This window comes from Pteropus alecto, unplaced genomic scaffold, assembly GCF_000325575.1.
Source record: "Pteropus alecto unplaced genomic scaffold, ASM32557v1 scaffold75, whole genome shotgun sequence".
Lineage (NCBI taxonomy): Eukaryota > Metazoa > Chordata > Mammalia > Chiroptera > Pteropodidae > Pteropus > Pteropus alecto.
Window position 1 is genome coordinate 28,754,923 of NW_006440638.1, and position 13,015 is coordinate 28,767,937.

General features: G+C 46.8%; 1 protein-coding gene across 1 annotated transcript in view; it reads right to left on the reverse strand.

Annotated features, from left to right (window-relative positions):
- Positions 1-49: 49 nt before the first annotated feature.
- SRGAP3 (SLIT-ROBO Rho GTPase activating protein 3) overlaps positions 50-13,015 on the reverse strand; it is a 123,537-nt gene continuing 110,571 nt past the window's right edge. Inside the window, 4 exon segments of the mRNA XM_025050863.1 lie at positions 50-496; positions 4,706-5,033; positions 7,092-7,241; positions 8,963-9,143. Of these exon segments, the coding sequence (XP_024906631.1) occupies positions 83-496; positions 4,706-5,033; positions 7,092-7,241; positions 8,963-9,143 (1,073 nt within the window). The 3' untranslated portion in view covers positions 50-82.

A 13,015-nucleotide genomic window follows, 5' to 3' on the forward strand; every position in this document is an offset into this window, starting at 1 on the left:
TGGGAAGGACGAGGAAGTCACGGAGGCCACCCTTGGTCATGATGTGCCAGTGGGCCAGGGCAGTGCCACCCCATCCTGTAGGTCACATGGTGCCTGACTTGTCCGCTGAGCTGTTGGGGAACATCTTCTCAGTGGGCGTCACGGCTGGGCTGCCCACACCCGAGCTGCTGCTGCTGCTGGACCGATGCTGGACCACAGGCCGCACGGGCCGCATTGGGGGTGGGCGCAGCTGGGCACCAGCCAGGCGGGCGGACAGGGCAGGCTTGAAGGTGGTCATCATCTCGGTGGAGGAGCTACTGCTGCGGCGCATGGCGGCATCGGGGTCTCGGATGACAATGGTGTGCAGGGGACTGGCGGGCTCTGAGCTGATGGGGCCTGGTGGGTTCTTCAGGGGCTCCAGGGTGTCCAGCACCACATCTGGCGCCTGCTTGACTGTGTTCTGTCTCTCGAGTTCCCGCAACTCATGCAAAGCCGTGCTCATGGTCTTCTCGATGTCCTGGGGATAGAGAGAGCTCTCATCAGCACAGAGTCTGGAGGCCTGGGGTCCATTCTTTCCTCGGCAGCTTGTGGGCTTCTAAGAGAGGTTTCCCCAGGGGCCTCATGGCTGGGATGAAGATTAAATACCCAGGGTGTTGTATGACGAACTAAGGGAGTCCACGTGGTTATGGCCTGCACACTGCACTACCTGTACAGGAATCAGACTTAATGAGGGCTGGTCAGACTACTGGTTAAGAAGGCAAGCTCTGGAGTCAGACAGACATGGGTTCAAATTCTGGCTCTGCCACTTCCTTGCTCTGTGACTTGGGCAAGTCACCTCACAGCTCTGAACCTCGGAATCCTCATTTGTAAATTACAGATCTTTAGAATATAGACTTCAGGGGCTTGATGAGTGTATTAAACGGTATGGCCACTGTGAAGAGCTTGGCATGACATCTGGCACACAACAAGCTCACAGACCATAAGGACAATCACAGCGGCAGTAAGAATTAACATCGAGCACCAAGCCAAGCCCTTTCTAAAGATAATTCATTCAATTCTCACACTTATAAGATAGGAATTACCATTAAGCTCATCTTACACATGAGGAAATGGAAGCTCAGATGGGTTAAGTAACTTGCCCAAGGTCACACAGCTAATTAGTAGCACAGTCCAAGTCTCAACCCAGGCAGTCTGTCTCCAGAGTCCATGCCCCTAAACCATTTTTATTATTTTTTAAAATGTTTGCCCATAGAAAAATTACTTACAGGTTACATATCAGAATGCTCACAATGTTCACCCCAAATGATGGGACGGTTACTTTCTTCTCTGTGTTATAATCAGAAATTTTTGGTTTTTTAAAAATGGAAATCTTAAAAATTTATAACAAAAATCCTTAGCTGCCTCTGGAACTCCCGGGGAAGTTGTAACATTTAAACTCATCAGGATGAGAGTGCTTCGAATGACACACAGAGAGATACAGAGCCCCAGAACCTCCTGATGACCAGAGGAGCTGCCCTGTCAGCCTGGCATTTGTTCATTTTTCCATCTTCCCAAGGCCTCCATTCCCCTTCATGCCAGGAGGGGGTGCAGGAGGTGGAAGTCAGCATTTAACCCAAGAGCCCTTGGCTAGGGTGTGGGGCGGGAGTTCTGAGTGAAGACTCCTCTGTCACTTGCAAGTCTCCGTCGCTCTGCACCATACTTTGTTCATCTGTTGGAAGCCCACATGTTTACTGTGAAGATGGAATGAGATAATGGATGTGATGAAGCTTTGTAAACTGCCAGACAGTGGTTTTTAAAGACCCTGTAGTCAGAGTCCTTGGTTCACATAGGGATTTCCAGAGACATATCCACATCGAACAGATGCAAGAGGATCTGCTCAGACTAAGCTTGGCCAGAGCCCGGTGGGCTTGGCCACTGAGGGGACAATTAGGGATGCTGCTTAAAACCACTGTTGGAAGGTCTGTGCACAATCTCGGTGACAGTGACAATGATGCCTATTAAGACACACTGCTCTTCCGTCCTGAGGCAAATCTGGAAAATTTGCAAGTCTGATCAGACTGATGGGGTTGCAGTTCTAGCTGCCCCTCTCCATACCCAATTCTTCTTTTACCTCTTCACCTCCCCATGCTGCCCTGGGCCCCATGACAGGCTCCAAACTGGCCACGGTCCCCCTATCATTTTTGTTTTATTAAGAGACTTGATAATTAGCTATTGGCTAATTAGCCAACATTAGCTAATATTCACGTTTATGACTCCTCATGACATTTTATCCTTTGTCCCATAAGATTGGCTACTTTAAGAAGGGGACTTCTGTGACTTTACCTAAAAGGCTTAGCTGTGGGGGGATTTTCTACGTGATGGGAGAGATGGCAGTCCTCTCACCACTTTTACTATATCCCAACCCTGCAGCAGCAAAGCCTGCTTTCCACACCCACTCTGCTCAGATTAAGTCCTCTACTGACATCACTACTCTCTTCGTTTGCTCTATTCCAGCATGAGCTGAAAGGTAAAACTTTAATAAATAAAATGCGATTATTACCCCTCCACCACCATCCCCACCACCACTACCACCCTACCCTGGCAGAGTGTGAGCCAAAAGACAGGAAGCTCAGAGGAAGGTCAGCTGAGTAGTTTAGGCATGAGCCTTGCATTAGTCTGAGAGGCGAGGCTGTAATATTAAGTAGAGTTGCAGAGAGGCGTGCTGGGAGAGGACAGACGGTGGGGAAAGTGAGCACTTTTCATCTCTTCTCAAATTAGATCTCCCCACTTTGGATGGCAGTGTAACAAACAGCCTCTTCACTTGGTTCAAGTCTAAGTCCTAAAGGATATTTTGAGACCAGAGAATTTCAGGTAACTCCATCGACTACTCGGGATTTCCCCATCACAGCTCCCCTTTGTAACCTGCAAAGTCAGTGCCCCTCAGAGCCAATGCTCAGCAGGCTGGAGGCAATCCAGTGTCCCCCTCTGGCTATTTACATACTGTCTAACATGCATTCTTATTTTACCTTTGTCACAAAAAGAGCTCTTGAGTGGCAGCTATCAAATTAGAGAGTGTATAGATATGTTTGCAAATGAAAAACTCAGGCAGCATTCCCCAAGTGGATTCTTTAGGCTGGTCTTATAAAATACTCTGTAATAAAGCTCAAAGTCATCTGGGTAATAGGGTGTGCCCTGTTCTTCCTCAGAGATTCACAATGCACTCAAAATTTTTAAAAAGTCTTACAGACAAGCCATTCAACTTTCTTAGATCAGTATTCCCCAAACTTTGTTGACCACTGAATCTTTTTTTCCCTCATTAACATCCTGTGGAACTAGAGCTACTTTTGGAAATACTGGCCTAGGCTGTATTTGATTCCTTATGTAAAGGGCTCTGGGCTAGGCCTCAGGGGGTTCACACCCCATCATTGCCCTTGGTAGAGCTTCCAGGTGAAGGTAGATGCTAGGGTGATGTTCCCCAAGAGGATGGCCTTCAGGAATGGAGGGACCAGAAGGTTGCCCCACTCCTCTGAGAGACCTATGTCAAGCTGCTGATCTTCAGGGACCACTCAGGAGTGAGCATTAGGACATAGGGCCAACATAGACCTGCAGGGGCGAACAGGTGTTCTAGTTGCTGGGTGAGTTGTCTCTGTGTTCGTAATCCACTGGAACCTTTCCTCGCCTCCTCTACAACACAGGCCCCAAGCTCACAACTTTCTCCTTCCCATTGTACCAGGGATTCGAACACTGCTCTCCAAAATAGAATTCTCATAGACAAGAAGGTTCTGGTTCTATCTCTTACCTTAATGAGAGATAACCCTGGGGAGGGGACGCATAATAGGTACCCGCCCCAAATTCCAGAACGAGAAAAATGGAAACTTTTGGAAATATGACAGAACTGTCAAAAATACATGAAACTATTAAACTTAAACAAATTGTTTCATAATTTGTTAATGAAATTTGGTTTGATTAATAAGTGTAAAAATCACACAAATTTCTCATCCAAATTTCTAAACAAGTAAGGAAAAAAAAAAAAAAAAAAAACGACTCTAAGCTCTTTGGAAGAGCCTGGAACATTCTTCCCTTCCAGCATCAGCTACTTCGCCCTATCTATCCTTTGTATCTCTGGCCATATTTTCACCAGGTCATATCCTCACTGCCTAGGAACAATCCCCACATTGTGGGCTCTCAAAAGACCGTGTACCACTCCTTCAAAGCACCTGACCCAACTGCCATTTCACAGCTGTGTGTGTTATCGGTTGATGTCTCTCTCCTCTAAACTGTAATCTCTACATGGGCAGGGACTGGATCCATTTTAGGTCATCATTGTACTCTCAGTACCTAGCACAGTGATTGTCACACAATAGATGCTCAATCAATATTTGTCAATGAATGAAATGAATGAAAGAACATGAATGAATGAATGAACTCAGGCATGCCATCTTATGGAGACATCTGCCATTACTACCTCCCATCAGCCTTCCCCCAGGGCAAGAATCTCCTCTCCAGCTCTGGAGACTGGGGATCTCCAGTCTTTATAAGATTCTTAGCCAGAAGCTGCCCTCATTTAGATTCCACTCCCAGGGGAATCAGCAGGCAGACAGGAAGCCAACTCCCTATCCAGCTTGTGTTCTGGCTTAGCCTTGAGCCTGGCATGAAGGGCAAAGTAACCTCCCAGCCAGCAGGTTCCCACCCTGTTGCCCCTTTGGGGTTCTCCACTGGCCCAGCCTGCCTTCCCACTAGGCCTTACTTCTGCCAGGGCCTCGGCCTCCAGGGACTTGTGGTCCCCCAGGCTGCTGTGCCTGGTGGAGCCGCACGTCGACCTCATTGAGAGCCCTTCTGAGAGCGCTTTCTTGTCAGGGTAGTTGATGCTGCCGGCACTCCCGAACGTTGCCATCCTCCGCTTCTCAGGGCTCTCGATCCTGCCCCGGGTGAGGGGGATTTTGTGGGGGCTGCTGGGACAGGCGGCGGCCCGGGGCGGCGTGTCTATGCTGGGGCCCAGGCCCCGAGGAGGGCTGTGTGTGTCGCCCCCGCTTCGTCGCCTGGGGATGGCTGCTCCATCAGATCGTAACCGCACTCTGCAAAGGAGCCAGGGGGTGGGGCATGGGGCAGAGGTCAACCCTGGCAAGTCTCAGAATGGTTCAATCAACCCCCAGGCCACGCACTCACTATACGCTAGTCTAGGGAACGGTAGAGTAAAGCCTCCTTCAGCCAGACTGGCAATTCCACAATGAAAGCACTGGCTGAGCACAGACCTCAGCGGCAGGGGGCAGGCTTAATCTGCACACTTGAAGAAATCAGAGCATTCTGCTTCCAAGCTGCAGATGGTGGTGATGCTGATTACAAAATAAACCTTGACTTTGGGTTAAGTCAAGGCCAGGAGGATTTCAACCCGAGAACGCTTTGGTGATTGGTGATGGTTAGCTGGGCTTCTGATACGTTCTTAAGCAGTTCGGATATTTCTGTGATGCCAAAGGGCATCTAACTGGTCTGAAGCATTGAGGCTTGACTGTACCAAAAACTTATCAGCTCCCTGCAAGCACAAGAGGGGCCCCTGGGAACTGAACACAGTACAGTATTGTTACCCACCCCAATCTCCCCAGCAAAGGGCTACTTCTACGAAAGAGGAAAAAGTGTATCATTGGACATGTCTTCCGTGCTTCTGGACACCTTTCACCCCTAATGGAGGATCTGATGGAGTGAAAAGGGAACTAGAATCTCTATCAGGAGGGCGAGTCCTTATCCTGTGCGCCACAGACTTTCCTGTGTCTTCTTTCAGACCCACTTCATTAATATTAAATGGGCATAATATTCCTTGCCCACCTTTGAAGGAGGTTCAGTGGGCGTGAAAGCACTCTGAAGATCAAAGGTTCTACTCATAGGAGATTTTGCTACAACCTATGAAAGTCACCAAAGATTCTAAGATACCGGTGAGGGGAGGGAAAGCTGCAAGTAGCGAGGGGGTGGGGAGGAGGGACAGAGTGTAGAATGGATTGTGACCAGGGGATCAAGTTCAATGTAGTAAGCAGCACTTTAGATCTCAATGCCACCAGCCAAGCTAAGCACTGCCTGTGGGTACCCCAACAGGACCAAAGCAGAGGTGATGGAGAGTAAGGAGTACCGAGAAAGACAGAAAAAGAAATTAGATGAGGGAGGGAAAAGGAAGAGGAAAATCAAGGCAGGAGAAAATATGGCCCCTCTAGAAGGCAAGGGACCATGACTTTGTCATCTACCTACCCCAGCCTTCCACTCTTCCCACCCCAACCCAATTCTATCTTCTATCACAGTGACCCAAACTGTTTGCTGAACTGAATAGAATATGTTGAAAAGAGGCATTGAGATTTCTGAAATTCATAAACGTATGTTCCCACTGGGACTAATTTTTTTGGCTCTATCTCTAAGTACCCATATGTGTGGGTTGATCCCATGACCTCTCCACTGAGAAAATGAAGAATATGACATTTTGAGAATCTGATTAAGAAAGCAGTGAGAAACTGTCAGCTTTTTTTTTTTCTTTTCTTTTTCTCATTTTATTTTTTAAACAATCACACACTTTGAACTATACCTGTACGCAGAATAAGGAGCACAGCTCCTTGCCTGGTAGAAAGGTCATGTGACACAGCCCAGCCCACATACTGGGAGTGAAGAAATAGGCAAATGTGCTCCCACCAGATGACTGGGTGGAGTTGAGTGTCAATTTCCCCCACAACTGAGGGGGTGTAAGTTTTCTGTTTATGTAGCACACTTCAGGGAGTATGTGAGCTTTAAATTTTTAAATATAACAACTTGGGTCTTCAACAGAAAGTGGAGGAGGTGCAAGAACCAGAGAGAGGTTGGAAAAATACTTGCCAATTTGGAACCCTCTCTCATTTATTATTACTTTAAATAAAAAGCACTGATTTGCCAATATGTATTTCCTCTTCCTCCACCTTACCCCCACCTCAAGCTGGATTGTTTTACACTCAGCATTCTTGGGCCAGATCTAGCTGGCCCACCCAGATATGCCCAATGTTACATCATGTGGGGAACAAGGGGCCACGGCAGCTGACTCCTCTCCCTCCTGCCCCCTCGCGTCTCCCGAATCAGATATGAATAAGCATGACACTAGAAGAAGAAAATGAATCCGTGTTTCCTACCGGCCCATCACCCCCCCAAAGCCATAATCCGAGATGTGCTCCGTGGGGGACTGGAGGTCGTTTTTGGAGGAGGCCTTGTCATCCAGCAGCGGCCCACTGCTGGCCTCACTGTCCGCCTTTTGGCTCAGGCTGTCCGAGAAGGCATCATCCCTGGGGAGAAGGAGACATGTGAATTGGGAGTGCTACACTCCAGAGGACCCAGGATGTGCAGGGCTCCTCAAGACCTGTCTGAGAGGCTGGATCAACATACACCTTATGGTTAATTTAAGCCCACAGCTCAGGGTGAGCCACTTCCCACTCCTGGCCTCACCACCACACATGCCCACTGCCACATTCCTAAGTTTCTTCAGTGGGACCCTGTCCTCTGCCCCACCACTCCATGCCTACCTTCTCCTCTCCCTTCCTCTAGGTTCTTCTTTTCTCCGAGGCTGCTCCAGGGGGAGGATAAGCTAAATGCCGGAGTGGGGGGCAGGGGAGGGGGAGGTGTTGAAGAAGTGTGGGAAGGAGCCTGCAAGCTGGGCCTTGAGTGCTGAGTCTCCACATGGCTCCATGATAAGTGGTTTAGGGCTAAGCAAGGGAAGAAGGAAGTGTCGCCATCCCTCACCTCCCCACCCAGGGCTTTGGACAACTGTGAGGTGGCTCAAGCTTGTTGGGGTACCTTGCCAGCCTCCTTCCACTGCCCTCTCCCTTCCAGTGCCCTGTTCCTGCCTACACAGACTTGGGGATATCAGAGTACCAGGGGCCATTTGCTGTGGCATTCCTCTTGGAGTCTGCTTGTTCCTAGACTTTTTTTCTGGCTTCAGACCATCCCCTCTGCAATCAAAACTTATGCCTTTGGCTCCTTCCCTAGAGTTCTAGCTTGGCGGATGCTTTCTAGGTAAATCAGTTCCACATGAGGCTGACTAGAGCTCAGAGGAAGTGTGCGTGCACATAGGAACATTCTATGGCTTTCAAGGAATGTAAGGTGTAGATTTCTGGGCCTTTTAACAGGGCTACTATTTGGGATACAGGGCTTTTTTAAATGCCTAAAATTGTTTAAAAGAAAAGAGTATCTATAGATACAGTTTGGTGGTTGCTGGAGGCAGGCAGTGGGGGTGGGGGGGGCGGCGAACTGGGTAAAAGTGGTCAAAAGGTAAAAACTTACAGTTATAAAATAAATAAATCATGGATTTCTAATGTACAACATGGCGACGATAGTTAATAATGCCGTATTGCATATTTGAAAGTTGCTAAAAGAGGTCTTAAATGTTCTCATCACACACAAAAAAATTATCACTATGTGTTGATTGATGTTAACTAGACTCATTGTAGTGTGGTAATCGTTTTGCAATGTATAAAAATATCAAATCATTATGTTGTATACCTGAAACTAACATTATGTTATATGTCAATTATACCTCAAAAAATAGTAGTACCCTATTAACTTGAAATGAGGGGAGGGTTGTTTCTGCCCATCCCCTAAGAGAGCCACCTTGGAGGGGGAGAATGGTGGGCAGTTAAGCGGGTAGTGAGTCAGCCATTGGCCATAGGGAAGGCCAGGAAGGTAGAGGTATGTGGCAAGATCCACTGGACACTGAGAACCATGGTAGGTGATGAATGCCCTGTAAGCTGTCAGGTAAGTTATGATGGTGAGCCAAGGGCACCAAACATAGTCTCTGTGTAATCTGAAGCATGAGCAATTGGCTTATTTGTTAAAAGGATCACCATTTAAGAGGAAGTGAGAAGTAATCCATTCTTACAGAAGACCAAGGGTAGTATACCAGGGAGAGCACATCCCCGGTATACAACTCAGCACCCCGCTTCCTGCGCCCATTCTAGACATCATTAATCGATCACAGCATTCTTCACGGTAGGGTCCAGCTCCCACTCACATGTCCTGTACGACTATGTACTGATGTGGGATGAGTCCGTCCACGCCATTGTGACGACCCTCCCACCAGTCCTCTGAGGCGCGGTGGTACAAGAGCAGCGAGGCCCCCTTCTTGAAGGACAGCTCACGTGGGGACCGCCCCACGTAGTCAAACTTGGCAATGGCCTCGATCTGTTCCACTTCTGGAAGGAAAGTAAGAAGACAGAATATCCATACGGTCAACAGAAGGGCAGCCCAGAAGCCTTGCTCAGATGGCCCTGGCTTCTATGGGGCGGCACAGACAGCCTGGTGAAAACAAGTGTGGGCTGGGGTTCAGGACACTGGGACTCTAGTCTCAGATCCGCTCCCTCATGCTGTGACCTCAGGCAGACCATCCAACTTCTCAAAATGGAAAGTGGAGGTTGACATACCATATCCTTATTTTCCACTGCCCTTTTTTTGTTCACTTTTTAAACATCTATTCAAACAATATAAGAAATTTCTTTTTCTTCTACCCCTTTTCTATTTTCCCATGAACTGTTTTCTTCTTTGTCCACTTATATAATACTTTTAGTGGTTCTTACCTTTTTGGGCAGTCAAATAGATGCTGTATGTGGACTCCATCTATGCAAAATGTTGTACACAATTTTTACGGACTCCTCAAAGCTCACAGTTGTGGACTGAATTGTGTCCCCTGTTGAAACTCTAATGAGATCAAAAGGGTAGGGCCCTAATCCGATAGGACTGGTGTCCCTCTAAGAAGAGGAAGAGGCACCAGAGATCTATCTTTCTCTATAGAGGAAAGGCCATTTGAGGACTCAGAGAGCAGGCAGCTGTCTACAAGCCAAGAAGACAGGCTTCCTCAGAAACCAACCCTGATGGCTTCTTGATCTTGAACTTCTAAAGTCTCCAGAACTGTGAAGAAATTAATTTGTGTTGTTTGGGCCACCCAGTCGGAGGTATTCTGTTATGGCAGCCAGAAGTGACTAACACACTCATCCATAGACTGAATTTTGAGGGAGGGAAAACTCTTACTAGGGCTACAGCTCAAGGATATCTCTTTGCACCACATTTTAACCCATCAAACATTTACTCTTCTCTGGTCAGTGACAGGTCCTGACTGAGTTAAGCAACGAAGATATGGCTCTTGCCCTTGAGGCACTCCTACTGCCCACCTCTGTCATCTCTTGTCTGTGCAACCTCAGGCAGGTTACATAACCTCTGTACACCTCAGCTGCCTTATCTTTAAGGGTTGTTAGGAGGACTAAAATATAATGCATGAAAGTGCACTGCATAGTACAGATATACATTAGGTATTCATTCACTTGATAGCAGCTCTCATGATTATGATTATAATTACCAATAGCTTCAGCCTATGGGGTAAGTCAGACAAAAAAATCTAAGCTGCAGAGAGTTTAAATGGTTTGCCAAAGACCATACAGCTAATGATGTTTGGGGAGGAGATTTTCTGAAGAGCAGTGGGGTTATGCCTATGATTTATTTAACCTGTGTTATAGTTTATACCCTAAGAGGTACCGGTCCTTGGTAGAAAACTGATTAATGTATTTAGATTTTAAAACAAGCACAAAGAGGTTTAACATTATAAAAATATGTATGGTTTTAGATATATTAAATTCTAATAGAATAAAAGAGTAACACAAGCAAACCTTGTTCCCTCTAGCCTGCAGATGCTTTCCCTATATTGAGTATCCATGGGACTCCCTGTCTGCTCCATTCCTGGTGGATTACCATGAGTCTGTCCATCCAGCCATCCACCTGCCCATCATGAAATTTAGGCCAGAACACCTGGCTTTGCTGCTTTTTAGCTGTGTGACCTTAGGTAACTTAGCTCTCCTTTCTAAGCCTCAGTTTCCTCATCTATAAAATGGGAAAGACTCTGGGTGGTGAACACACAATGCAATACATATACAACTTACTGTTGAATGATAGACTTGAAACTTATTTGATTTTGTTAATCAGTGTCACCCCAATAATTTTTAATAAATAAAATGAAGATGAATAATAATAGTAGCTATCCTTATTGGGTTGTTATGAGAATTAAATGAGTTACTATACATGAAGTGCTTGCAAAAGTGCTGGGTACATAGTTAGCTCCGTATGAGAGTTAGTTGTTACCAGGGCTGATGCACTCCTAAGGTCCAGAGGCAGCATGGAAAATCAAAGGGTGGAGGGAGGAGCCCTCTTGATTCATCTCCCCCTCTGATCCCCCCATGCACATGCACTGGGACTCCCTCTGTAAGCAGCTGGCTCAGGACGACTGTGCCGGTGGCCTCGTGAGATGCAGTGGTCTTCAGATGCACTCAGTCCTCAGTGCGTGGGACAGCCTTCTCTGAGGGAGCAGGCCTCAGACAGTTAAGTCAGCTTTTCCCAGCTGGCTCCTGACAAATGTCTTAAAATGCGATCCTAATGCCACTGATGCAAAATGACAGCACAGCCAAATGGGTCAAATTAGCTCAAATCTTGACTCAGAGTCACCTTCTCAGTAAAAAGGGGAGATATCCGTCCTTCTCTCTGCTGCATTTTTGCCTCTGCCGCCTAGCCATGTGCTAGCACTACACGCCAGCCTAGTTACAGAGACAGAAAGGCCAGAGGGTTTGCAAGACTAGGAGATGAACCCAGCTGGCTGCATGCTCTCACCTCAGGGCTACCTTTGAGCAAATTCAACTAGTAAAGGAGCTGACCTGAGCAGAGGTTTGCTCATGCTAGGAGGAGCATGGAAAGGCTGGGTTCCTGCCTTTCCCATCTCCAGCACCTCCAGCAATCACTAGGGTATTCTGGTGCTGGGGGAGTGAGGGGGGAGTTGTAGGGGGACGCCAAGAAGAATGGAAAATGTAAGGGAAAGAAAAGAAGAAATGGGAGGAACAGAGCTGAGCCACAAGCTTAATGCGAACACGTGTGTTTGCAGATGTCATTATGTAAGTGTGTGTGATAGAACCAGTAATAATAGCTACATTTATTAAGAAATACATTATTTGGGTTTTCATACCTAAAATAGGATCTGTGATTCTCCCCCTTACCACTCTCCCACACAGCCCTCCCGAACTTACTTAAATTCCCTCATCTTCCCCATCAGGAAATAGAACCACCTTGCTCGTTGGCTCAGGCCAAAGTCTGCAGCTGCTCTTGAGTGTCCCACATCTAATCCACTGGCAGGCCTTTCAAACTGTCTCCTGAATCTGACCAGTCTCACCACCTCCACTGCCACCATCGTTCGCTCTACCTGGCCTCCTTGCTTTCATTCTTACTTGGGGGGCAATTTCTTTCCACAACAACCAGAGGAATCCTTTAAAATAAAAAGTCAGATCATAAAACTCTCCTGTTCAAATCTCTCTGAAGGCTTCCTATTGTGCTTGAAACAAAACCCAAATGTCTTCTCATGGTTCGGACCCTGGATAACTCTGCAGCCTCATCTCTCCCTCACTCAGTCAGCTCTGGCTCTATCAGCCTTCTCGATGTTTCTCCTCCCACATCACATTATGATATTTTTCAAACACAAAGTAAAGCTGAAAGAATTTTACAGTGAACATACATATACCCACCACCTAAATTCTATTAACATTTTACTGTACTAGCTTTATCATATATCTTATCTATCCCTTTATCTATTCATTCATATATCCATCTTATTTTTTAATGAAGTCTAAAGTATGTTACAGACAGCAGTACATGTTACCCCTAATCACAACAGCAGACACATTCACAGAGCCTTCTTAATGCTTTTAAAACAGGCCCAGCTTTTGCCTGTCACAGGGCCTTTGCGCTTGTTACTGCCTCTTTCTGGGAAGCTTTGCACACATTCACATTCAACAAATATTTATTGAACACTGTGTGTGTGCCATTTCCTAATTGATTCAGGTCTGTACTCAAATGTCACTGCCTCAACAACCTGAACTTGCAAGCGTGTGTGCGTGCACGTGTCGTTTTGCAATTTATTTACTGTCAATCTTTCCTACTAAAATGTGAGCTCTATTAGGACAGGGGTTTATTTTATTTCCTGCTATTTTCCCACTTATAGAACAGTCCCTGGGATGAGTAGGCACTCAATGCATATTTG